Source organism: Scylla paramamosain, chromosome 7 (assembly GCF_035594125.1).
Source record: "Scylla paramamosain isolate STU-SP2022 chromosome 7, ASM3559412v1, whole genome shotgun sequence".
Classification (NCBI taxonomy): domain Eukaryota; kingdom Metazoa; phylum Arthropoda; class Malacostraca; order Decapoda; family Portunidae; genus Scylla; species Scylla paramamosain.
In genome coordinates, this window is record NC_087157.1 from 14,840,001 (window position 1) to 14,865,000 (window position 25,000).

General features: G+C 49.3%; 2 protein-coding genes across 3 annotated transcripts in view; both read right to left on the reverse strand.

Moving 5' to 3' along the window:
- The window catches only part of LOC135102127 (neurogenic locus notch homolog protein 1-like), a 67,565-nt gene extending 66,954 nt beyond the window's left edge, over positions 1–611 (reverse strand). The window contains exon 1 of one of the 2 annotated variants that reach the window (XM_064006910.1): positions 19–611. The gene's annotated coding sequence lies outside the window, so the exon portion shown is untranslated. Of the gene's footprint in view, positions 1–9 lie in introns of both variants that reach the window. The other variant, XM_064006908.1, reaches the window with a different exon arrangement.
- Positions 612–737: 126 nt separating this feature from the next.
- Positions 738–25,000, reverse strand: part of LOC135102128 (nuclear factor interleukin-3-regulated protein-like) — an 89,679-nt gene continuing 65,416 nt past the window's right edge. The window contains exon 3 of the mRNA XM_064006911.1: positions 738–2,612. Coding sequence (XP_063862981.1) covers positions 1,084–2,612 — 1,529 coding nt within the window. The 3' untranslated portion in view covers positions 738–1,083. The remainder of the gene's footprint in view (positions 2,613–25,000) is intronic.

Genomic DNA, 25,000 nt, shown 5'->3' on the forward strand with positions numbered 1-25,000 from the left:
GAAACCTACCTGGCTCACTTTTTAGTTTAGCACACCTCTCAGGTCCTCCTCTGCTGCCGTCCGGTCCTCGTCTGCTGGTGCTCCGCCTCTTCCTCGAGTCCTCATGTTTGTATAAGGTACAGGGCTCTGATGCTCGCTTGTTTGTGTTGGCCGGTTATCGATTTTAATCCTTCTTTCGTAAACATTAGTGCAGTTTTGTTTGGCAGTATTATGTAAGTTTTTCTCTCTCGTCTGTCTTATGTAATAGTTTAAGCTCTGGCCGTTTTTTTTTTTCCAAATGCATTATATAGGAGTTTTATATAAGGACGTGACGCAACTTTTTTTTTTTATTACGGAGATGATCTCTCGGTTCCTTTCCTTCTTACCTTACCATCTTCATTTTACGAGTATATTATTCTCTTATTATGTAACAGATGTGAAGCTTATCCTCAAGAATGCTTATGATGTAAACATAAAAGAGGATTTGTGTATATACTCAAGGATATTAAATAAGGCAAACCATTATGCTTACTTTTGTTTTCTTTCTATTCATTATCTTATTTTTGGCTCGTCTTTTAATTTATTAACTGGAATTTATTAATCTCCATTTTTTATTATAGTTTATCATGTTCTATGCTATTTATCATATGACCATTTATCTCATGTCCTTTCTTGCTAATCCGTCATCAGTGCAGGTGTCGGCTGACTGGTGAACCATTGGAAGGGAGGGAGGAGGAGGAAGGAGGCAAACACAGAAGTACGAGGGCTTGTAAACATGTATAATCAATGGCACAATATGTACAAGTATGTGTTGATGTTTTAAGAGAAAATACATTGGGTATTGTCATCTTAAAAGCGATACAATAATATTATGAATAATTAACGTACAGGTCAGGTGAACAGGTGTAGGAAAACGCTGGTTGGGCAACTTTGTCCTGGAGGGGGGGGGCGTGAATGTCAAGCCACCGGTCCTCCCACGCCCACAACTAGGCACACACAGGCGCGCACACTCTAGTCCGAGACCCGCACACACGCCCATGTCACAGCCACCACGGACAAGACGCGCGCACACGCACACACACACACACGCACACACACACATGCTTAGCGGGACCCGTCGGAGTCCGTCTCGGAGCGCGGTCGGCGCACCAACATGTACTTGAGAGAGGCAACTTCCGTCGCCAGCCGTTCCAGCTCCGACTTGAGGTGGGTGTTCTCGTACTCTGAGGAGGAGCTCTCGCCGTCCCCTGAGTGCTGCTGCTGCTGGGGTGGGTAAGCGCTCATGTGCTGCTGCTGTTGTTGGTGATGCTGCCGCTGTTGGTGCTGTATGTGGTGGTGTTGGTGCTGGTGATGACTTCTGTAACTACTACTGTCGATAATGGTGCAGCCCGAAGGCGAGCCCGATGGGTTCTCCGACGGGCGGTGGTAATCGGAGCAGGAAGATGAGGTGGAGGAGTAGCTGATACCAGAGTCCCGCTCATCTGAGGACCCTACGGAGTCCTCAGCGGGATCCTGCTGGTGGTCATTGGGCTCAGACTTGATGGCCTGAAGGGCGAGGAGGGAGTGGGCGGCAGCGTCCTTGTCGCCGAGGTGGCTCTTGTGGCGCAACTTGTGCGGCAGCGACATGCCACATTCAGGGGACCTGCGGCATAGCTCAGGATCGCTAGGGGAGTAGTCCATGCGCGAGGCGATGGGCGAGGGCGGGGAGTGGGAGGTGGGAGGGGAGGCAGAGGTAGGGTGGGCTGAGAGATTGAGCGCGGACGAGCTGTTATAATAGAGGTCGCTGCTAGTGGCCGGAGGATACTGCTGATGGTGGGCCGGCGGGGAGGTGCCATAGCTGGACGGGTCATGAAGGTCGTCCATCTGAGAGGCTCCATGAGGCGGGTAGTGGGCGTAGCTCTGCGGGGACGTGGGCTCGTCATGCGGGTACGGTGACTCACAGACGCTGCCGCCACTGCTCTTCTTGGATTCCCCGGAGGGGCTAAGCAAGGAAGTGACGGACGGGGGGCTGCCCAGGGCAAGCAGAGCCTGGGAGAATTTAGTCCGCTTGTTAATGGCGAGGATCTGGTCAGACTGCGGCATGCTGGCCAGGACCTGATCCAAATTTACCAAACTCTCGCCCAGAATGCCGTACTTGTCTTTGATAGCAGTGAGCTGCGCCTTGAGCACGTGATTTTCCTTGGATAATTCGATCACCCGCTGCTCCAGGATCATGTCGTTGAATCGCCTCTTCTCCCGGGACCGCTTGGCAGCCTCGTTGTTGCGGCGCCGTCGATCCCAGTACGACTCATCCTTCTTACTATCCGGGATGAACTCGCGCTGTTTGCGCTGCGTAAACATGTCCTTCTTGCGTAGCGCGGCGATCTCCAGGGTGGAGGGTAGATTGAGACCAGGGGCACCCAGACCAACAGGGGTTTCCTGGGGGCCGGTCATGGAGGAATTCTGGCCCTGCTGCTGGCTCGGCTTCTGATCCATGAGCTGAGACGCAGGGTAGCTGGAGTGCAGGAGCGAGGGAGAGCAACCACTGTATCCGCCCAGGCCAGTCACAGGTGGGGTGAGCGGGATCAGTGCCGGGTAGTTGACCGGGCAAGACTTCACTGTCTCAGCAACCATAATTCGATGCTGAAGAACATCTGCCGAAGAAGAAAATACTGGTTAAGGAATGTGCCTCCAAGCCACGTGCTGCTTACCACTAAGATATCCATCAAATATAAAACAAAGAGCCAGGCATTCAGTCCCACCCAGCCCCAATGGCGACGAACTACATCGTGGTGCGCCGCCCCTATAACTGTTCCTAGCCACTCCGGCCTCAACACTGGAAGGCGGCATGATAGAGGTCGAGGCGCCTACTCTCCTAAAACACGCAGCGTTCGGTGCGGCCTGGCGAACAGGAAGGTTCCTATTGCCAACACTGACCTTGACCACTAGCGACAGAAACACTACGGCACTCCCTTAAAGACGGACCCAAGCGCGCAACAAGCACAACCGCGCACGAGAGAGAGAGAGAGAGAGAGAGAGAGAGAGAGAGAGAGAGAGAGAGAGAGAGAGAGAGAGAGAGAGAGAGAGAGAGAGAGAGAGAACTGGCGTTCTTGTCTTCCGGTGTGGTGCGTGGGGCCACCAGCTTACATGAGACAGCGGCCACCGACCCCGGGGGCCCCGCGGGGTGCTCGTCCTGCCCTCCCCCCTCCGCCCCACGACACCTGGATCCCACCCCACCGCCACTTGTTTCAGCGCTGCAGACCACGACCACCGTCACCACCTCACACTGTCGATGCCCCACCTCGCTACTTCATTACACTGCCACGCCACACACGTCCTCGCATCGCCGCCGCAAAAGGAGACGCTGCCTCACCGCGTCCTCTGAATGCTTGATCACACCACGAGAATCTTCAGCCGTCGCCTTTAAGTGAAGTGAGCGCTTCCCGCAGCAACACTAAATGTTTACTGTCGCAGTGGATGGCAGCAGCGATGCCGGTAACCAGCGCAACACAAAACATAGTGCAGGAAGGTTGCGTAAAGTGCGGCGTAGGTCCAACGCTAGCCCTCCCTGTCTGCTTGCCTGGCCGATACGCTCTCCTCCAGCGCCACACGCCTTTACAGGGCCAAAGGGGCACTAAGGACTGTCACGAGCAGTGGTGCCTTCCACACAAACATATGCGGGGGCGCTATTACTAAGCAGAGTGCTTGTGGGGGAAGGAAGAGGTGGGGATAGAGGAGAGTGAGGGAGAGGGAGAAGCATAGTGGGGGGGATAGTGGGATAAGAGGGGGATAGGGGGGGTCGGGCTGGGGCGGAGTATAGTTCACACAAAGGAATCCGTCGCACCAAGGCTCCTCTGGCCGCCACCATAACATGTTTCACATTATCAAGGTTTCAGGAACAACCTCGACCAAGATACAGAAAGCAGAAGTGACGTAAGAGTGTACACAGCGGTGCGACACACAAACGCACGCACACACTCGCGCGCCTCCCAGGATCCCCTATCCCCCGCTCCCCGAGCTTGGGTACGAATGTGTGTTCGGATGCCTGCGTGAGTTGTAGCCGCCAGCGTTTTACCTGCCGGCAGCCAGCCGCTCTGTTTGGGTACGAACTGGGTCCACTAGGGACCTTTTGCTTGCCGACGACCGGTGTATTAATAGACCAATGCACCGAGAGGACTTGGATGTGCCTCGCGGCGTGTCCTGGCCATCAAATTGGTCTTGAACAGTAAGATGAGACGCGACGGACGAAGTCGCTGCCGGGAAACGTATTACGCAGACAAAGATTACGACACCTACACCCCAAGATATTTGTTATTGAGGTCCTCACTTATCCTCGACGCCCCTCGTTACGCCACCTATCGCCACAACTTAACTTAAATTGCATCAATAATGAGTTAATTCATTGAAAGATATAATGAATACATGGCATGTCAATCACCACACAGAGCGCCGTACTGAAATATTACGACTAGAAAAGCAACCCGGGTCGTCTCTAGTACTCACTGTCGCTGTCGCTGAGGTGGGTCCAGGCTGGGGAGTGTGAGTGTGTGTGGACGCAAGCAGAGTACAAGCGCTTCCTGGCCGTAGCGACGCGCGCCAGCTATTGGACTGCTCGTGTACTAACAACCACCACCAACGGAGCCTTTGCTGTCCTCAACTGCGGAATTTTGGTGCGTTGCCAATTTGTTCCTGGAGCGAGGAGCAAGACAGGGGATGGCCCAGCACTATCCCAGGCCGCCGCCTTGCCCTCCTACAACGGCTAAACCACGGCGGGAAAAAGAATACTCTTCAGCTTGAAAGACAAAACTTGAAACACCCGCCGACGAAACTAAATGAGACTGAACGAAGGACTGAGGAATATTTCGAGCGTGGGGTGTTACAACGTGATAGTCCGGAGCGTTGCGCGCAACCCCGGCCTCGGCATGCTGCCTATAAACGTAACACCTCCTTCTGCCTTCTCCCTATTCCTGTCTCTCTATCCCAAGAAGTAAGCCTCGGACTGTTGGCGCAGCCCTTCTCGTGCCTCTCTTGTCCCGTCGCTACGAAGGGAGCACAACAAACAAATATTTCATTAACTACAATTATACAGATGAAAAAGGATGTTTTTCTTCGGGGAAAATCTAGGCAAGTGCAGCTATTCTGGGAGGTAGAGATGTTGCCATGACGACCACTGGAGGCAGGTGGGCGGCTGGTCACGTGAGCCGCCCACCAGGTGCCCTCACAAAGTGACCTGGGTCGAGGGTTTGACCTGACACTCCCAACCTGACGTGACTACTATCTGGTGAAAGCTTGGAAAGCAATGGGCATCGTGTCCCACCTTCGAGCGAGCAAGCTACCTCAACGCATGAACACCAGAGGACAAGATGTGTTGCAATAATGTAAGGCATCGAGAAAGCAGGAATTTTATGTTCAAAGCCCACCCCCATAAGGCTCACCTCACCATTAATTGCACCTACAGAAAGCACATCACTTGTATGATGAAGTAACCCACACGGCCTTCTTCCACCACCCACTTCATGCAGATAAGTGCGATTCAATCCATGACAAGAGAATCGGACGCAACTTCAGCATCCTCACCTTACATAACTCCGCCGCCAGCCCGCCCGCCCGCCCGCTAGCTTCGCAACTCATGTAACTGTGGCGCTCGGCACGACCTCGCGGGTCCTGGCAGACCTTGCGCGCTAGGAGGGAGGCAACAAGGCGGCAGGCGAGTGGCATCAATAGGTTATCGGGAGGCTCACACACCCGTTGGGGAGGGAGGAATGTGGGGGGATGTGGCGACGCCTCATGTTCCCAATGCCCCTGAGCCGCTTCGCACGTCCATCCTATGCTAAACTGACACCCGCTTCATGCCACATGGCACTGCTACCACCTCTCCTCCCTTCCCCTTTCTCAACTCATGGCTCGCCCTTCTTAAACAGGCCGCCACGCCCTCAGTTATCCAAGGTGCAGACCAGTACCCTATGAATGCACTAATACACTTACGTAAGTCCTGACTCACGGCCTGTCTTTCGACCGTTAGTGGCGAAAATGAAGGAGGAAGGGAGGAGTCATGATGCAGAAAGGAGTGAGGAAGGAGGGAGAGAGGGACACGTGCAGTCGCCCTCACGTGTCTTCGCCTCACGGGGCTCGCGGTGGCAAGACTCAGATGCGTCTCAAGAACGCAAGATTTAATTTTATTTATAATGTACTTTCTTCCTTGAACATGAGAAACCACACACGCACTGCTGCATCCCGAACGCCCTTCGTGGCAGCCAAGCGGGGAGAATATGGGCACGAAAAAGGTTGCATGGTGAGCGAAAGCAAGTGGGAAGGGTGAGAGCGAGGAAGGTGCAATGAGGGTGATGACGTAACATTTCAAGTCGCGTTGTTGCCAGGACTCTCTGGATTGCACCGGTGGAGGCAGCGCCGCGGCCCCCATTATAACTATAGTTGCAGTAGTGGTGCCGGGGCTTCTTCAGCTTTTTTTTTTCTTTTTTTAGTTATTTTAATTTATTTAATTTTATTTAATTTATTTTTATTTTATTTTATTTTATTTATTTTTTTTTTTTTTTGGGGGGGGAGGGAGGGTGTCTGCAAGGACCTGTACCGCTATCCCCCGTCCCCTACCCGCCCATGCCGATCCTCTGTTACCCCAAACAGCGGCCCCAATGACTCTTCCTGAATGAGGTTCACTTATCAACTCAATGCTTGCCGGGCTATCTACGGTGAGAAGGAAAAGCGCAGCCACAACACAGCTGGCCTGCCTGCCAGGGTAAAAAGCAAACAGCCTTGACACGTTCAGCCTCCCTCCTCCGTCCGCCGCATCCACATTTACGCCCACCAGTGTCATTTTCACATTTAGCTCCAACCGTCACAAGTCCCTGGTAGCCACACATGGCCCGCGCGGCCGTCTGTAGGGCGTGTCGTCCCTTACGACCTCAGGAATGACGTTTACCGCTCGGGTGGTTCACCTCAACTCGTCTCGAATGCTGAGTCGACTCCACGCCACCAGAAGGCCGAGGCTTGGAGGAACTCTGGGACTGACGCACAAACACAATGATCACACAAAAACATGACTTACTAATACCATTTGAAACAAGTGCAATAATTGTGCGTGCGTGCGTGCACACACACACACACACACACACACACACACACACACACACACACACACACACACACACACACACACACACACGTGATTAAACAACGGATACATTCGAAGGATAACACACACACACACACACACACACACACACGTCACCGGATGCCGAGGGCTCTCACTCTTTCAACGCCTTACGTCAATCACACAGCAAATTCTGTGCCACCACTTGCTGGAGTAGCGGATGGCCACGTGCTAACAACTTATCACCGCTGTGGCCTTGCAACACGGCCACGCGGTGCGGCACCCGTACCCTCCTGTCTACCACTAAGTCCAAAAATTATAGGTCGCACTGATATAACTAATAACTGAGAGTAATGCTGTAGCTCACAACTTGATAACTCAATAACTTCAGTGATTCCAGTATCTACTAGTATTGTAGTCCCTCTGTGTTCAATGGATATCCTGGACACCTGTGTTTATACTAGTAGTTGTCACTGCCCACCGTCCACTTACTGTTGCTATGTATCACGGCCGTCATGGTGACCCACGACGCTATAGCACTGCGAGCACGACCAGGCGAAGCAAGGTGGCACTAACCAACGGCACCAAGTCGTTCACTGCTACACAATCACACGCGCAAGTCAATTTCAACTTGCGTTACAGTAAAGTTCCCGCAGCACAAACACGACTGGAATGATCCCTCGGAGCCAATAGTCTCAGCTTGGTGCGAGCTACGGCCGCTGGCCGCACATCACCACACTGAAGTTCTCAGTATCCTTGGCTTGCTGTTGCTGAAGAGCACAAACACCCCACTGGCTGGCACACCAACAACTGACTGACTGGGGGCTACTGGAGTGCGTCCTTCTGCCGCGAGTGTCACCACGGGACTGAGGGCCAAGGCTGGTAGGACTTTCTAACACAAACGTGGTCTTGGCGAAAACGCGTTTCCCTCCATCCACCACCTGCCACACGGCCCACGGCTGACTCATGCCATGGCCTCCTGCACCCCTCATAGACGCCTTCGGAATGACTCTGGCTGCTGAGCGGCGTGCGTGTTGCCCCGAGCGACGTGGGAGGCGAGTGACCCTGGCCCGCACATGTCTCCAGCAGAAATCAAGTTCAAGACGCGGCCGAGCGTACACTCGCTTTCTCCTCCTTCTGCCGACGCCGCGCCTCCACCTGCCGCCTCCACCATACCGTGCAACCTACATCTTGAGAGGCCCTTGGCTTTCGGTGGCACTTTCCCGGCGATACGTTGCCCGCACCCTCACCGCACAACACGGCACCACAACACCACCAGTACTTACCCACTAGAAAAACTGCGAAGACAGAGCCTCAAGGGAAGCTCCGTGAGTGGCGAAGACAAGTTCCACAGCGTCACAATACGACACCTCACTCACACTTCCTTCACTACAGGTTCCAGGCGGGGAACTAACTGCTCCTCGATATCGTTTGTATAGTAATATCCTCCCCACGAGGAGGCTCCGCCCACCGCTCCACGCCAGCCAATAAGCGCGCGCACCCGAGACGTGGCCTGTGGCGTCACTGAACGTTACATTGAGAGGGTGACGTCACCAGCTTCTCCGGAAAACTATTGTGTAATAACGTCGGCCACGTCTGACGGCCGACCCTTATGTACAGATTTATTCTTTACTAGCGAGGCCTTTGTGTCACCTGAAGACGAGGCAGCATAAGTCACCTCTCTGTTGCACCACCACCACTACCAACGCATCTTTCACCATCACCACCACAACCACCGCCGCCGCCGCCGCCGCCACACCGAAGACAGCACACAGATGAAGGGGAAGAGGCAAGGGAGTCCCGATAGAGGTGGAGAAAGAATGTATAAGTGGGAGGTGTTTCGTCATCTCTTCCTCCCTGCTCTTTCTCGGTTCCTCCCTTGGCTTGTCTCACTTCGGGGCACGGACAGGATTTCCCGAACCGCAAAGGGCAGAGCACGAAAGCAGAAGTACCGGAAGCAGAGAGAGAGAGAGAGAGAGAGAGAGAGAGAGAGAGAGAGAGAGAGAGAGAGAGAGAGAGAGAGAGAGAGAGAGAGAGAGATGCTCCGGAAGTTTCTTTCTGAACCACACACACACACAAACAACGCTTTCATAGAACAAAATAAAATGCAAGAGACAGTAAATGAAAACCTGCATTTCGATGACAAAAACAAAAACAAGTTCTTCATTGCCACAAGCGAAAAGAAGGAAACCACCACCACCACCACCACCACCACCAATGCAATACACGACGTATGCATGGCGTTGTTGTGTCGTGCTGTCCTTCTGAAGATCATACCCACTGTATACTCATTCACCTCTCTCTCTCTCTCTCTCTCTCTCTCTCTCTCTCTCTCTCTCTCTCTCTCTCTCTCTCTCTCTACATACTGTCTATCTCCACACCTTTCTCCTCATTTCTCTCTCAAACTTGTTCCTCATCTCCTTTACTTCTCTCCCTCTCTTTCTTCCTTGTGCTTGCCGAAGTAAAAACATTTTTAGACACTTGGATACAAGGAGCGCTGTATCTAAGACCTCAAGAGAGAATTTCATTATTATGAGAAAGGCACACTGACAGAGAGACAAATAAACAGATGGATATTTAAAGGGAGGGACTCAAATACAAACACAGGAGAAAAGGTGGGTGCATAAAGTAAATAAATAAATTACTGTTATTGTTCTTTTGTTGTTGTTGTTGTCCTTATTACTATTATTATTATTATTATTATTATTATTATTATTATTATTAAAATGAGGTAGCAAGCAGTCAGGTGTTTGTAGCTAATCATTTACGTGTGTGTGTGTGTGTGTGTGTGTGTGTGTGTGTGTGTGTGTGTGTGTGTGTGTGTGTGTGTGTGTGTGTGTGTGTGTGTGCGCGCGCGCATGAGTAGTGAACGTAACCTTGAAGAACACGCAGATAGGCTTCTGTCACAACACACACACACACACACACACACACACACACACACACACACACACACATATATATATATATATATATATATATATGTATATATATATATATATATATATATATATATATATATATATATATATATATATATATATATATATATATATATATATATATATATATATATATATATATCCCTATTCTGTCCGCCTCTCTTATACAAGAGTTAACCAGTGTTCTCAGTCATTCATCCCTTTCCCTGGCAAACTCTGGAACTCTCTGCCTGCTTCCGTATTTTCTTCTTCCTATGACTTGAACTCTTTCAAGAGGGAGGTTTCAAGACACTTTTTCTCCAATTTTCGATGATTCTCTTGATATCTCTTTTGGGACTGGCACCTCAGTGGGTTTTTTTTTCCTTTTTTTTTTGTTTCCCTTGGCCAGTGACTTCTTACATAAAACGCACACACACAGACACAAACAGGTACGTACGTACAAATGTACATTTGTTTGTTTTGTCTGTCTTGAGATGAATGTGTGTGAAATACTACTGACAGTATTAGTAGTAATAATAGTAGTAACAACAACAACAACAATAACAACAACAACAACAACAACAACAATTGCAATAACCGCAATGCAAGCAATGGTGGTAGTGGTGGTGCTAAAAGGCAACAATTATCAAGACAGGAGAATCATGACCGCACCGGAAGCGTTCCCAAGTTACCCGCGTCCTGGCACTGCTTCCTACAGGCGGCGGATGTCCTTCCTGCGCCGCGGTGACGTCGCCATAACACGCGAGAGGCCCGCCGTGACGTACTTTCAGGCAACAGAGGCAAGGGTCACGTAGACAAGTTTGGCTCTCCATGGCTTCAGCGGCGAGGAGAGGTGACAGGGTGGCGCGGAGGCGAGGCACGTGTGAGGTGGCCGCGTGCAGCATCATTCCCCCCAACACACACACACACACACCAGCCTATCCACCGCCTCTCCACCCGGGAAGGCTGCCGGGAACTGGTTTATCCTTACAAGTGCAGCTTTGATGGGCGATGTATTACCACGTTGTGACCGAGACATGCAAGGGGCTGCTCCGAGGCCACGTGATGACGCCTCAGAAGGCCAGACTCTTTGTACTCAGGCACTTGACCTGGAAACAAGCCAGGTCACTCAGACGCTGACCTGGTTTTATTGTACCCACGCAATAGATCCTTCTTACGAGGATGGAGTGGGGACAGGGTGAATTGAGGGGTACGGCCAAACCCTTCCATGCCATGACGTCTAGAGGCCATCGGAAGTTCGGAGCGTGAGAATGTCCGTCAGGAAGTGAGTTAACGCCACCAACGCAAGGGCGGAAACCAGTAGCAGTAGACGAGGAGGTCGAGGCGGAAGAGTATCCTCACTAAAGCCCAGCACGCAACCATACAGCACACCACACACACACACACACACACACACACACACACACACACACACACACACACACATCTCACCTGCCCCCAGCCATTTCTCTGTATCACCTTGACAAGCCTTTCCAAGCAACAAAAGACGAGGAGCACCTTTATCTCGCCTCTGCCTTGATTATTCTGAGTATACCTTTTGCCACCTCATGAAGACTGCCATATACCTCAACAATCTCTTATTCCTCACCCTCCTTTGTCTTCTTTTCCCTGATTCACGACGCAAACTTTTCTATCCAATCCATTTTAATGCATCTTCCATACAGACATCTGACACCACAGACAATATTATTTACAATCGACATCTCCCTCACCTTTACCCTCGCGATCTATCCTATGTTACTATAAGCCGGGCTGTTGAATCCGTTACTCGGTATTTACTCAGTCATTCATTCTCAGGGTGGAAGCAACACTGCGCCAAAAGCAGAAGTGAGTCACCGGGCGAGTGGGCGAAACATGAAACTCAAGAATACACAAGCGTAAACATTTATTCCTAGAAACTAAAATGACATCAAAGTGTTGGTCCTTTGTATCTCTCTCTCTCTCTCTCTCTCTCTCTCTCTCTCTCTCTCTCTCTCTCTCTCTCTCTCTCTCTCTCTCTCTCTCGTCTACTATATTGAACACACACATGCACACACACAGACACACACGAACACACGCACAGACAGACATACATGATGTAACCTGCCAGTTATCATCAGCTTAATGTCACCCTAATGCAGCTGACCAATGACGGAGATGCACAGGTCTGACATCATCCCCTTTGGACCAATGAGGCTGCACCATTGTCCTCCGTTGGTGACGTCACGGTTTGGGTTACTGTCCTAGCGGCGAGTTGCATAAGCGTTACGTAACCTCGGCTCGCCATCTGACGGTCGCCCGCCCACCCAGCTAAGTAACAAGGAACTGTGCCGTAACACTCACTAATAACAGAGAGAGAGAGAGAGAGAGAGAGAGAGAGAGAGAGAGAGAGAGAGAGAGAGAGAGAGAGAGAGAGAGAGAGAATAAGCAATGCAGAATGAGAGTGCTTTTACCGTATAATGGGACACACACACACACACACACACGCACACGCAGTAAACACTTCAACCATCACTGATTTTTAGATAGAATTTTTAGCACTCTCTCTCTCTCTCTCTCTCTCTCTCTCTCTCTCTCTCTCTCTCTCTCTCTCTCTCTCTCTCTCTCTGCCTACATTATGTAACCTCCCCTCATCGGGCCTAGAGGAGCTTTCGGTGTGAGACACATCGGCGCCGCCACGTAAGTTTGGTGGCTTGTCAGACGACTTTTAGAGTACCGCGCTGGAGCGACGGGGCCAGTTAATTAAGTCTTCGCCCGGTGAAAAGGTGAACAATGATTGGCATGGTAGCACTGGCGGTTGTGTGGTAATGGTGTTAATGCTGGTGTTACTAATGATTTTGCTGCTGCTACTGCTGCTGTTACATCTACTGCTACAACTGCTGCTTCTACTACTTCTACTACTACTACTACTACTATCACTACTACTACTACTAAGACAGACTACAATATCTGCTAAAATTAAAACTACCATTTCTTCTACTACAGCTACTCCTACTACTAACACCAACACCACCACCAACACCACCACCATCACCAACGCAAACAACAACACAAATAGTAACATTACGTAACGCCTCACCGCTCCCCGCTCCACTTCGACACGTAACACATCTGCAACTCCTAATCCCCGTCCCATAACACACCTGCCCGCCCCTTAGCACACCTATCCTCGCCCTGAAACACCTGTACTACCTAAGGCTCCTTAACATAATTGGCTTGAGGAATGTGCGCGACAGAAAACCTGGAACACGGTGTTGGGTAAGCATGAGAGAAGGAGGAGGAGGGAAGAGCTGGGTTGGGAAGGGTGGTTGGAGGAGATGGGTAGTAGAAGAGCGTGCGGGGAGGAGGAGGAGTGAGTGCGCATCTCTGTCTTCACGTGTCTGGCAAACGTGACCGTCGGGTGCTGGCGAGGCAAGCTGGCAGATGATTGGCTGAGAGGCCTTATCGATTATTTGTATACATTACGCTATACTCTCTCTCTCTCTCTCTCTCTCTCTCTCTCTCTCTCTCTCTCTCTCTCTCTCTCTCTCTCTCTGAAACTATTATACCTCTTCCTCTTCCCTACTTACCCTCTCTCCTCCTCCTCCTCCTCCTCCTCCTCCTCCTCCTCCTCCTCCTCCTCCTCCTCCAATGTCCTGTATTTCCCCGTTATCTGAGCGGTAAGTGAGAGATCCTACTACTCCTCATCCTTCCTCTCCTTCTCTTCCTCCTCCTGCTTCTCCTTCTGGTGTCAAGTGTTCCCGGAGGCCGCGTCCAACCCACCTTAGCGGCACAAGAAAGTTCGGTGGTGGTGGTGGTGGTTGTGGCGGTACCTCGGTGTTTCGTTGCGTAACACACCGCCAGTTCTTACATAACTTTACAACTTTAGATTACACGCCGAATTTATTCCTCGCCCCCTTCTACCAGAAATATATCACCTCCTCCTCCCCTTGCTGGTGTCGCCACTGCATCGTCAGGTAACTCCTCATGCCGAAATTCACCTTAACCAGAATTCTCGGCCTGATTATCTAACCCGCGCGAGCGAGAAGCAGCTGGGCGAGTAATACACCTGATGGACGGTCGCCAGGTGACCCGAAGGTAGCGCTGACGGAGACGGTGAAGGTGGTGATGGTGGTGGTGATGATTACGTGACGCCCCCGTGACGCACTGAGACTTATAGATGTTAAGGGGAAATTCTCTCTCTCTCTCTCTCTCTCTCTCTCTCTCTCTCTCTCTCTCTCTCTCTCTCTCTCTCTCTCTCTCTCTCTCTCTCTCTCTCTCTGGGCAACACTTGAACTCATGCGCAAGACTTAAATAATGAGTGTCGTTCGCCTCTCTCTCTCTCTCTCTCTCTCTCTCTCTCTCTCTCTCTCTCTCTCTCTCTCTCTTGCACACGTGACCGTTGCCCGCCTACTCGTGTGTCGACGGCGGCGGCGGCGGTGGTGACTGACGATGGTGGTGGTGGTGGTTTTGTGGAGGGAGACCAGAGAAGAGCAAAACCCTATTAATATTACTTGAGTTGTAGTCATGGCAACGAGAACACTCCTCTCTCTCTCTCTCTCTCTCTCTCTCTCTCTCTCTCTCTCTCTCTCTCTCTCTCTATCTATCTATCTATCTATCTCTCGTGTTTCTTGTATATACCAACGTCTGGAATCCCCATATTCTTCTCCTCTGTCTCCTCTTATTCCTCCTTTTATCCTCCTCCTCCTCCTCCTCCTATGTTTACGAGTTCACTGTCCGATGAGGCTTCAGTAGTTTACTTCCCGCAACCCCCCCCCTCTCTCTCTCTCTCTCTCTCTCTCTCTCTCTCTCTCTCTCTCTCTCGTTGTACCTTTGTCCTATTTTCTGCGTGCTCTTCCTTGTGTCCCTAATTCTCTTTTTCCTTACTTTTTTCCCCTTCATTCCTCACTGTTCTCGTTCTTCTTCCACCAGCTCCCCTCTTCCCTCCTCCTCTTCCCTCCTCCTGTCTTCTCTTCCCGCCTGCAGCTAACCTAACGTGCTATATTTGTCAGGTAAGAGGTAATTTTGGTTCCCCATCACTACTGAAGCGGGAGAGGCTGGGGAAGGTGAGGAGGAGAGAGGAGAAGGGATGGAGATGGCCTGTATTGGGGTAGGTCAAAATAACTGCAGTCAGGAGGAAAGGAGGGTAGGAGGGAGGGTCTCATTAGAAGGCCAATTTGGGGCTGATGCAGGGACGAGAAGGGACGGATGGGGAAGGAAGGGAGAAGTGGAACAAAAGGAGAATGGTTTAGGACGAGTTATGTTTGGAGGAGGAGGAGGGGGAGGAGGAGGAGGAAGGGAAGCAGGACAGCTACAAATCAGAAAATTTTAAGTAGGTGTGAACGGACGGCTGAGTATAAGTCGAGGATGGAAAGAAGATGGAAGAGAGGAAAAGAGAAGAGAGAAGGAAGGGAAGGAGGGAAGGGGAGAGAGCAGAGATGAAATGAGGGTTGGGTCAGGTGACTCTCTCACGTGGCGCAGTCTGTCCAGTCCAGTTGCAGGTCTCTCCAAAAAAAACACCTTGTTCAGCCCTCCAGTACTCAGCACCCCGCTCCGCCCCGCCCCGCCCCGTCCGTCACCCACTACAGCAGTGCTACGTGCGAGCTGCGAAGAGCTGGTAGTCGCCTCTGCACGTGACCTGAGACTTGGCAACGCCGCGGGCCACAGTGACTCATACGTGGCACCTATGTAAGCGCTGGGGATGGTAGGTGTAGGGCGTACCACTGCTGGGGGGAGGAGGGAGCAGTGGGACAGAGGTGCCACAGGGACGGGAAGAAGAGGTGCCAGACATATAGTTTTCCCCAACACATTACAGCTTTTGTTGCCAAGTCAATGAGGAAAGATGGTTCAGATTGTCGCTATTTCGTGATGTGTTGCCTCGCCGCTTAGAAGCCTCCTACATGAAACGAGATGAGACTTGAAAAGATAATACAAAGGAGTGGAGAGTGATGGAGGCCGCTGGCACCTTTAGCAGCCGAGCGGAGAGTTGCCAGGTAGCAATTATTGACATCTTTATTTACGTAGTGGCAAAGCTGAGAGACACACACACACACACAGAGAGAGAGAGAGAGAGAGAGAGAGAGAGAGAGAGAGAGAGAGTTGGTATTTGTAGGAGAGGAAGTGGAGGTGGAGGAGGATAGAGGGGGGATGATGGAGGGACAGGAGGGGAGGTGGAGGAAAGGCGGGGCTTGTGATCACGTTTTTAGTTAAGGTGTAGCACATGTGATGTAATCGATGTGTTATTATTTTGTTATGAATGGCGTAATGCGTTCCAGAGAGAGAGAGAGAGAGAGAGAGAGAATTAAAAATAGCTGAAGCCACAATTCTTCTTCTTAATCACCTGTTTATGTTTTCTCTAATCTCTCTCTCTCTCTCTCTCTCTCTCTCTCTCTAGGTCTCCTCTCTTTCTCCCTGCTCTCTCTCTCTCTCTCTCTCTCTCTCTCTCTCTCTCTCTCTCTCTCTCTCTCTCTCTCTCTCTCTCTCTCTCTCTCTCTCTCTCTCTCTGCACCACCTTCAGGGTAGAAAGAGAGCAAACCTCAGAGAGAGAGAGAGAGAGAGAGAGAGAGAGAGAGAGAGAGAGAGAGAGAGAGAGAGAGAGAAGGGGGGAGGAAGCAATGCGCACAGTTACCACTATTACCACCACCACCATCACAACCACAATCACAACCATCCATTTCATTCCAAATTCTCTCTCTCTCTCTCCCTCTCTTTCTCACTCTCTCTCTCTCTCTCTCTCTCTCTCTCTCTCTCTCTCTCTCTAGCCGTGTTGTGAAGGAAATCCGTTGCGTGGTAACAACACCAGCAGCAGGAGCAGAAGCAACAACAACCACAACAGCAACAACAACAACAACAACAACAACAACAATCTCTTGTATATAAAAAGAACTTGGGATAGTAAATACATAAAAATATAATGGAAAAAAATAATTATTATGTACAAAGAAATCAAAATAATGTACTGAGATTAATAATATCGAAAATGGAGAATGAGTAAGAGTGAGTGGGTGGGTGAGTGTATGGGTGAATGAGTGAGTGAATGGATGCTTTAAGAAAGTGAACATATGAGAACGTGAACAATCAAGTGAGTGAACGAACGAGTGAGTGAGTCCCTCTAACAAACACCCACCTTCCACCTCACCTCACTTCACCCTGCAACGATAACAGCCCATGCAAGTATTATTACCCATGCAACATTCATTTCGCACGTATCCTGACCTGTGCAACACTGTATCACCGCACCTGACACGCCGCGCACAGGTGTTACAATAAACCTGCACATGCGCGGCAGAGAGAGAGAGAGAGAGAGAGAGAGAGAGAGAGAGAGAGAGAGAGACGTTTATACATTATGTTTTGCATTTATCTCTATCTGCGTCACCTTTGAACTTCCAAAAGAAAAGATTAATAAGTTTCAGAAGTGTATGTTAATGGCCACATATAATATAGAGGTGCCTGTAGTGGTAACATGCATTTGAGTGTCCTGTTGCTATCATATAGTAGCTGTGAGGCGCATGCTCCACAGCGTCTGTAAGTAGGACATGAGCTGGACGGGAAGACATGGAGAGAACAGGGAAAGGGGTGGAAAGGAGGGCATGGAATGGACAAAGAAAGAAGTGGGAAAGACGGCATGAAATGGACAGAAAATGAGATGGATTGAAGGATGTGAAAAGACAGAGAAAGAGGTGGAAAGGAGCGCATGGAATGGAGAAAGAAGTGGAAGGGAGTTTGTGGAATGGACAGAGAAAAGTTTGATAGAAGCGTGTAGAATGGACAGAAAATGCGATGGAAAAGAGGTCATGAGCGGACAAAGGAGGTGGAAAGGAGGACATGAACTGGACGGAGAGGATGTAAAGGAGAGCATGGAATGAACAAAGAAAGACATGGAAAGGAGGCATGGAATGTACAAAGAATAAGGTGGCAAGGAGGGGTATTAAGTAAAAGAGACGGTGGAGGAAGGAAAGGCAAGGAATTAACAGAGAAAGACGTGAAAAAGAGGATATGAAGTAGCACTGATGGCAAGGCTCCCATCCAGTGCCGTCACCTTGGCCTTCCTTGGCACTGCCTGTCGCTCCACCGCTGCCACCACCACCACCACCACCACCACCACCACCAAAGTTGTGCCCCGAAGAGTCCCTAAATGGTGGCAGGAAGCGACACGACGAGTTGGTTTCTTGAATGGATTTCCAAGAAGGGTTCCCACGTGACGACACAAACTATAACGATGTCTTTCCTGCAACACTTTTTCTTGAGGTACTTCACGGAAACGATTATTTTTAACGTAACGTTTCTAGAAAGGAGGTCAAACAGTATTGTAATCCTTTAATTATCTTCATCCTGCAACGTGTTTTTTATTCTTGTCCTTTCGAGGACGCTGTTCCAGTATACGTAACTCTTTGTCGGCTGCTTATATAAACAAAACCTTCCGGGGGAAGGGGGACAGATTAACTAACTAAAAAGGTTGTATGACGTTCAAATTTCATTTTCTTCCTCCTACACTTTCTTCTAGTGACGCCGAAACGTTTCAGTCGATGCCAGTAACATAAAAGACTTTCGAGAAACATTATTAGCTATAGCTCTTCCTTCCCGAATGCAAGAGTGACGTTCCAAGATGAAATAAACGGCGTGAAGTAATGCAAAATACAGCACTTAAAGGCGACCTGCGTGTGAGCGGTGACACGAGTGAGCTTCATCTCGGTGGTAATGCGAACACGAAGTCCACACAACATGAACGTTATAACGAACACATGAACATTATACCGAGCATCTCCCAGACACTCTTTGTTTGTTTATCAGTAACTTCTTTCCTCTTTCCTTCGAGTTACATCCATAAAACTTTTTTTCAGTCGAGGAATTTCTGCTTTTCTGAAGAACAAGATTGGCACTTTTTTTTATGTGGATGTTATTTTCAGACGCAGCTTTTTAATAGATTTACAGAGGGATGTTCCTGAGTTATATATTTCATACTTCTCAGCTATTTTTTTTTTTTTTTTTAAGAAGAGGAGAAAAGTAAAACTATGAAGACCCCCTCTCTCTCTCTCTCTCTCTCTCTCTCTCTCTCTCTCTCTCTCTCTCTCTCTCTCTCTCTCTCTCTCTCCACTGACGGGGTAGGAGATGGACACGGTTGCTGCTGCTGTTATTGTTTCTCCACGCGTGATGCAACACCTGCTGCCTTGACAACGCATCTCTTGACGCACCCCTTGAAGCACACGAGCACACACACACACACACACACACACACACACACACACACACACACACACACACACACACTGACGCTCACCTACAGCATACATACACAGTGACACATGATTGGCCCTCGTTAGAAAAACCGTGTGTCGTAACAACTCCCGTAACACTGGACGAAAAGAAGGGAGTCTTTGATACGCCGCGACAACCAAAGGAGGTGAATAACACATATATTCAAGCTAGCAGCAGCACTAGCAGTAGTGGCACCAGCATCTCCGTCAGGGGCTGCACAGTGTTCTCGCTTGTGTTACGTAAAGGGGAAAAAATGGGTTCTTTTAGCTCTTGTTCAGTCTCGTCAACACGTAAAAGTGAATATATAAATAGATGGATAGATGGGTAAATAAGTAAATAAATAAAAAATGAGAAAGCCGACACTTCAATAAAGGAGAAAGCAGCAAAATGAGATGTAAACCGAACACCGGAAATGAGCCAATTACTGAAAAAAATAAAACAAATAAACAAAAATAACTCGTAACGAAATATTTGACTGTATAAGTAGCGCTATAAGATGATAATAATAATAATAATAATAATAATAATAATAATAATAATAATAATAATAATAATAATAATAATAATAAAGAATAGGTAAAATAACAATCTAGTTTTTCATATGGAGAAGGACGAGGAGGAGGAGGAGGAGGAGCTAAGATACAGACTAAGGGAATGAGGAATGAATGAATAGGAGAGAGAGAGAGAGAGAGAGAGAGAGAGAGAGAGAGAGAGAGAGAGAGAGAGAGAGAGAGAGAGAGAGAGAGAGAGAGAGCGTTCATCGCATTGCTAACAACCACCACCATCATCATCATCATCATCATCATCATCATCATTATCACCACCACCACTGCCGCCACCACCACCACCACCACACTTTCTTCGCCTGCCTTCTCCACTCCTTCGTCCCTACAGCGTCCCTCAGCCCCTGCAGGAAGTCCAATGTGAGGGGCTGGACCAGGACTTGTATCAACACCATTACATCCGCCATTTGCCGCCATCACCACCACCACCATCGCCGACCACTGCCACACTTCACTACATTAACTACTAACCCTAACCAGTAGCATTACCACAGTCCTCCATAGCTACGTTGCCACACATAAGCCTGCTACCACTACCACCGTCACTACCACTATTACTATCACAATCACCATTATAACAATTCCTTGTCTTACACCAACTGAATTACACTATTAGTTATAGCGGCTTCTACACCACACACCATAAGCCTACCACCACCACTAAAACTGCTACTGCTATTACTGTTATAGCCATCACCATTATAACTATTCCTTGTCCCTACTCCACTACTACACCGTATTTGCAGCGGTTTCTACACCACACACCATCATGTTACCAGTCTCTTCATACCATACCATGTCACACCACTGCCACTGCTATCACCATATCTAACCCTAATGCTTTGCACCACCACCACCACCACCACCACCACCACTTCTATACAGAGCCATAAATGTCCCACAAATAGATAGACAGATAGACAGATGGATAGAGTGATAAATTGATGCATAAATCATTCACTGAACGTATAGTAGTATTACAAAATATACATAATACATTCAATACACAAGAATATTATCATATGGGAATCAATATAACATAATAAAAACAATGGTAGGCCATCATCACTCACCACTTCCGCTTTCCTCATACTCCATACATACACTACTACTACTACCACTACTACTACTACTACAGTTTTACTCTCGCACATCGCTACACCACACCTCCCCTCCCCTCCCGAGGCGTGGGTGTGGTGGTGCTACCTCTTTCCCGCTGCACACTCCCCACAGTTTGAGCAGCGGCCAGTCAGTGAATTCCAACAAAGAAACTCATGTTCCCCAGCGACGCCTCCGCCAATAGAGCCGCCCACATCTTCGACAGCGTCTCCTGCTGCGGTTAAGACATTCAGAGTGTTTGAGGGAGAAAAATACGGGGATTTAGATAAGTGTTTTTAAGAATAAGGGATTCGGGAGGCGCTGGGGTGGGTGTCTGACGCTGGGGTGATGCGGGACGGGACGGGACGGGTGGAGGAGAGGGAAGGCTTTGGGGGGAGGGTCTCACGCAAGGCAAACTCTGCGCCAGCAGGCAAGCAATGCCCCAACATGTGTGTCAGTAGATGGTCACGGAACTCACAGCTTGAAAATACGTACCTACAGTCTCTCTCTCTCTCTCTCTCTCTCTCTCTCTCTCTCTCTCTCTCTCTCTCTCTCTCTCTCTCACGATGCGTTAGTTCACGCATCATGACTGTCTCACGTGTACTTCTCCACTCATGGCGGTAAATACGCACTCTTCACATGAACGAAATCACAAGATTGCACTTAATTATCCATATTACCTCCACAAGAAATTGCATAAACCCAAAGTATGCATCAGCAGGAAGATATAGTGCCTCAGGATGCCGCTCTTGCTCTTTATCTTTCCCTTCCCTCAGAGGCGTCCTGCCTCTCCTGCAGGGCGTCACGGGACCTGGGTGGAGGACAAAGCAACACGCATGCAGCCTGCCATTCATTTTCTCCACACCACACATTCGCACGAACAACATCGCCACAATCATTAAAACCAAACTTTTGCCCGAGTTCAAGATCAACAGTGTCTCGGCAACACTAGCGCAGCGCGCCAAGGACAAAGGAAGCCACTGAATCCTTCCATCCAGAGGCCAGAATCCCGTGTTGTGGGTATAGTTCTCGACACAGAGTAACTCAGACACTCACCTTAGCGGGCAGTCAGAGCAAAGGGCGGAGAACATGAAGAATCGCTCCCTCAGGAGCCTTCAGGCGGAGTTACGATCTCTTAACGCTCCTGACGATGACCTCCCGTAGCCTTCTGCAGTGGTGTCTTCACGGGTTACGTATTCTGAGAGGCGTGATGGCGCCCGGCACTGGCTCACTGATGGCAGTCTTACTTCGGAGGCGCCGCGCACATAAGTGTCAGGCTGGGCAGTGGGTGGCCGATGCCGCGGAAGAGCCGTGAGTGTGTGTGTGTGTGTGTGTGTGTGTGTGTGTCCACTTCACCCTGATAGGGCAATAGGGCAACCCTAGTTCACCTTCTGCCACGGAAGTTCAGTACGGCAGCGTTACTCACTCCACGCCAGCCTCACACGTAACTATTGTTGTGACCAACACCTGTGCCCGTTACGCAACTGGAGTGTCAGCAATCTCCTCAAATAAGTTTCTGACAGGCACTCAAGCACTACTGTTTTCGTGCGGTCACGTAAGAGACTCACAACAGCCAGGATCCCTCAGAGAAACTGCAAGAAGGTGGAGACGCGAGTTCCTCCTGCCGGCGGGGCGAGCGAGCGGCGGTCGACAATGTGTAACTTTTCCCGTAGAGCAGCGAGTGTGTGGAGGTGAGAGGGGAGGGAGGAAGAGAGGGAGGAGGGACGCGCTGGTGACGTCACGGAGGGGGAGGGAGGAGAAGGAAAGAAAGAGGAAGGGAGGGAGGGCGTGGGGGGTGTAGCCGCAGCGAGAGGAAGGCGGAGAGAGAGAGAGAGAGAGAGAGAGAGAGAGAGAGAGAGAGAGAGAGAGAGATAAGACTGCCTTGACCCTCCCCACAGCTTCTACCAATACCACAGCACAAGGGAAGCTGAGAGTAGCTATCCCTGCTTTCAGTAACAATTACACAAGAGAGAGAGAGAGAGAGAGAGAGAGAGAGAGAGAGAGAGAGAGAGAGAGAGAGAGAGAGAGGCTGCTAAGGTTGCGTAGCAAAGTAAGTGAGGAAGGAGGAGGAAAGTTAAGAGCGAATACGTGAGGGAGTCGTTGAGAGAGAGAGAGAGAGAGAGAGAGAGAGAGAGAGAGAGAGAGAGAGAGAGAGAGAGAGAGAGAGAGAGAGAGAGAGAGATGGCAGCAGGGAGGGAGGGTGGAATGAAGGACTATTTTCAGGGGTCACAAGGTACACTAGCGTATATGGGGAACGTATGGCAACCCTCTTACACCAGCCCCGCCTCGCCCCTCACCAACCCCTGTTAACTCTGCTTCTTCCTACTGTACTGTCCCCTACTTCTGGTGGTAATGATGGTGGTGGCGGTGGTAGTAGTGCATCACCCTGCCCAGTACATACCTACATACGCCCCCCATTCCCTAGAGAGAGAAAGAGAGAGAGAGTACAATATAATGTAATCTTACACCCGTCATTCTCTTTATTCTTAGAAAAAGATACAGGAGAGAGAGAGAGAGAGAGAGAGAGAGAGAGAGAGAGAGAGAGAGAGAGAGAGAGAGAGAGAGAGAGAGAGAGAGAGAGGCGTGCATAACCCTAAGCTCTTCATTTTCTTCAAATAAAAGAGAGAGAGAGAGAGAGAGAGAGAGAGAGAGAGAGAGAGAGAGAGAGAGAGAGAGAGAGAGCGCATACAGGGCCAGTATTTGGTTATGTCACAGGAGGCAGGCGCGGCGAGTGTGTGGCGGGAAATAAATTTAGTCGGAATCCCATACCAGGCAACTCGAGTTTTAAAGGACGCGCCATTAGGGTAGAAAAACAGAAAAAAAAAGGTTTTAAAAAAGATTTCCGTTGTGGAGAGAGAGAGAGAGAGAGAGAGAGAGAGAGAGAGAGAGAGAGAGAGAGACTATACTATCCTCATATCCCGAGACATCCACACTTCCTACTACACCTCCACCTTCTCCACCATCACCTCTCCACCAACACCACCTCCTGCTCCTGTTCCTCCATTATCACCTGTTTCCTCACCCTTGCCGCCTCTCGTAGGCTTAGGAAGCGTTAGGCCTATGTGCTCGGGGGCAACGGGTCCGCAAGCCAGCATCGCCCTTGGTGATGGCAAGGTCACTACCCGCCCAAGAGAGAGAGAGAGAGAGAGAGAGAGAGAGAGAGAGAGAGAGAGAGAGAGAGAGAGAGAGAGAGAGACGTAGGAAATGTAGAAAATCCTTATTCGACGGGGAGAGAGAGAGAGAGAGAGAGAGAGAGAGAGAGAGAGAGAGAGAGAGAGAGAGAGAGAGACGTAGGAAATGTAGAAAATCCTTATTCGACGGAGAGAGAGAGAGAGAGAGAGAGAGAGAGAGAGAGAGAGAGAGAGAGAGAGAGAGAGAGAGAGAGAGAGATGTACAGACGGAGAGACAGACAGATGGTATGACGAGATCCGTATATGGTAAAAAAAAGGAAAGGGAGAAACACGAGAAGGAGGAGGGAAAGGAAAATTGTTTATGGACTGCGTGAGAGAAGGAAGTAGTGAGAATAAATCTTTGAGGAGAGAATAGAAACTGGAGACACGAACTGAATAAAAGGGAGCAGAGAAACAAAGAAACTGAACAAAATATAGCGGAGAGAGAGAGAGAGAGAGAGAGAGAGAGAGAGAGAGAGAGAGAGAGAGAGAGAGAGAGATCCAACACATACAACAGTCATTTCCTGCCCACCTTGACACTCTTCGATACAAACACACATACACACACACACACACACACACACACACACACACACACACACACATGTCAAAGTGCATCTCGTAAAAATAACAAAGAAAAATAAACAGCAGGCGCATGCATACAAAAGTTATTCCTTGACACAAAACTCTAATAAAAAAGTGAAAAAAAAAGAGAGAAGCAAGCAACAATATGAAAAGTCACTAATGATTCAGGGTAAAGCCAAACAATTTTTCTTTTTATCATTGATATCATTATCATTTTTTTTATTTTTTTATTTCATTGATTTTATCATTAAAGTTCATTTTCGTTAATAATTTTATTCATACAGTTACTGATGTGTCATAGTTTAAAATATTTAGTCTTTCACAACTTTATCCTTGATACCACATCTTCCTCTTCTTCTTCTT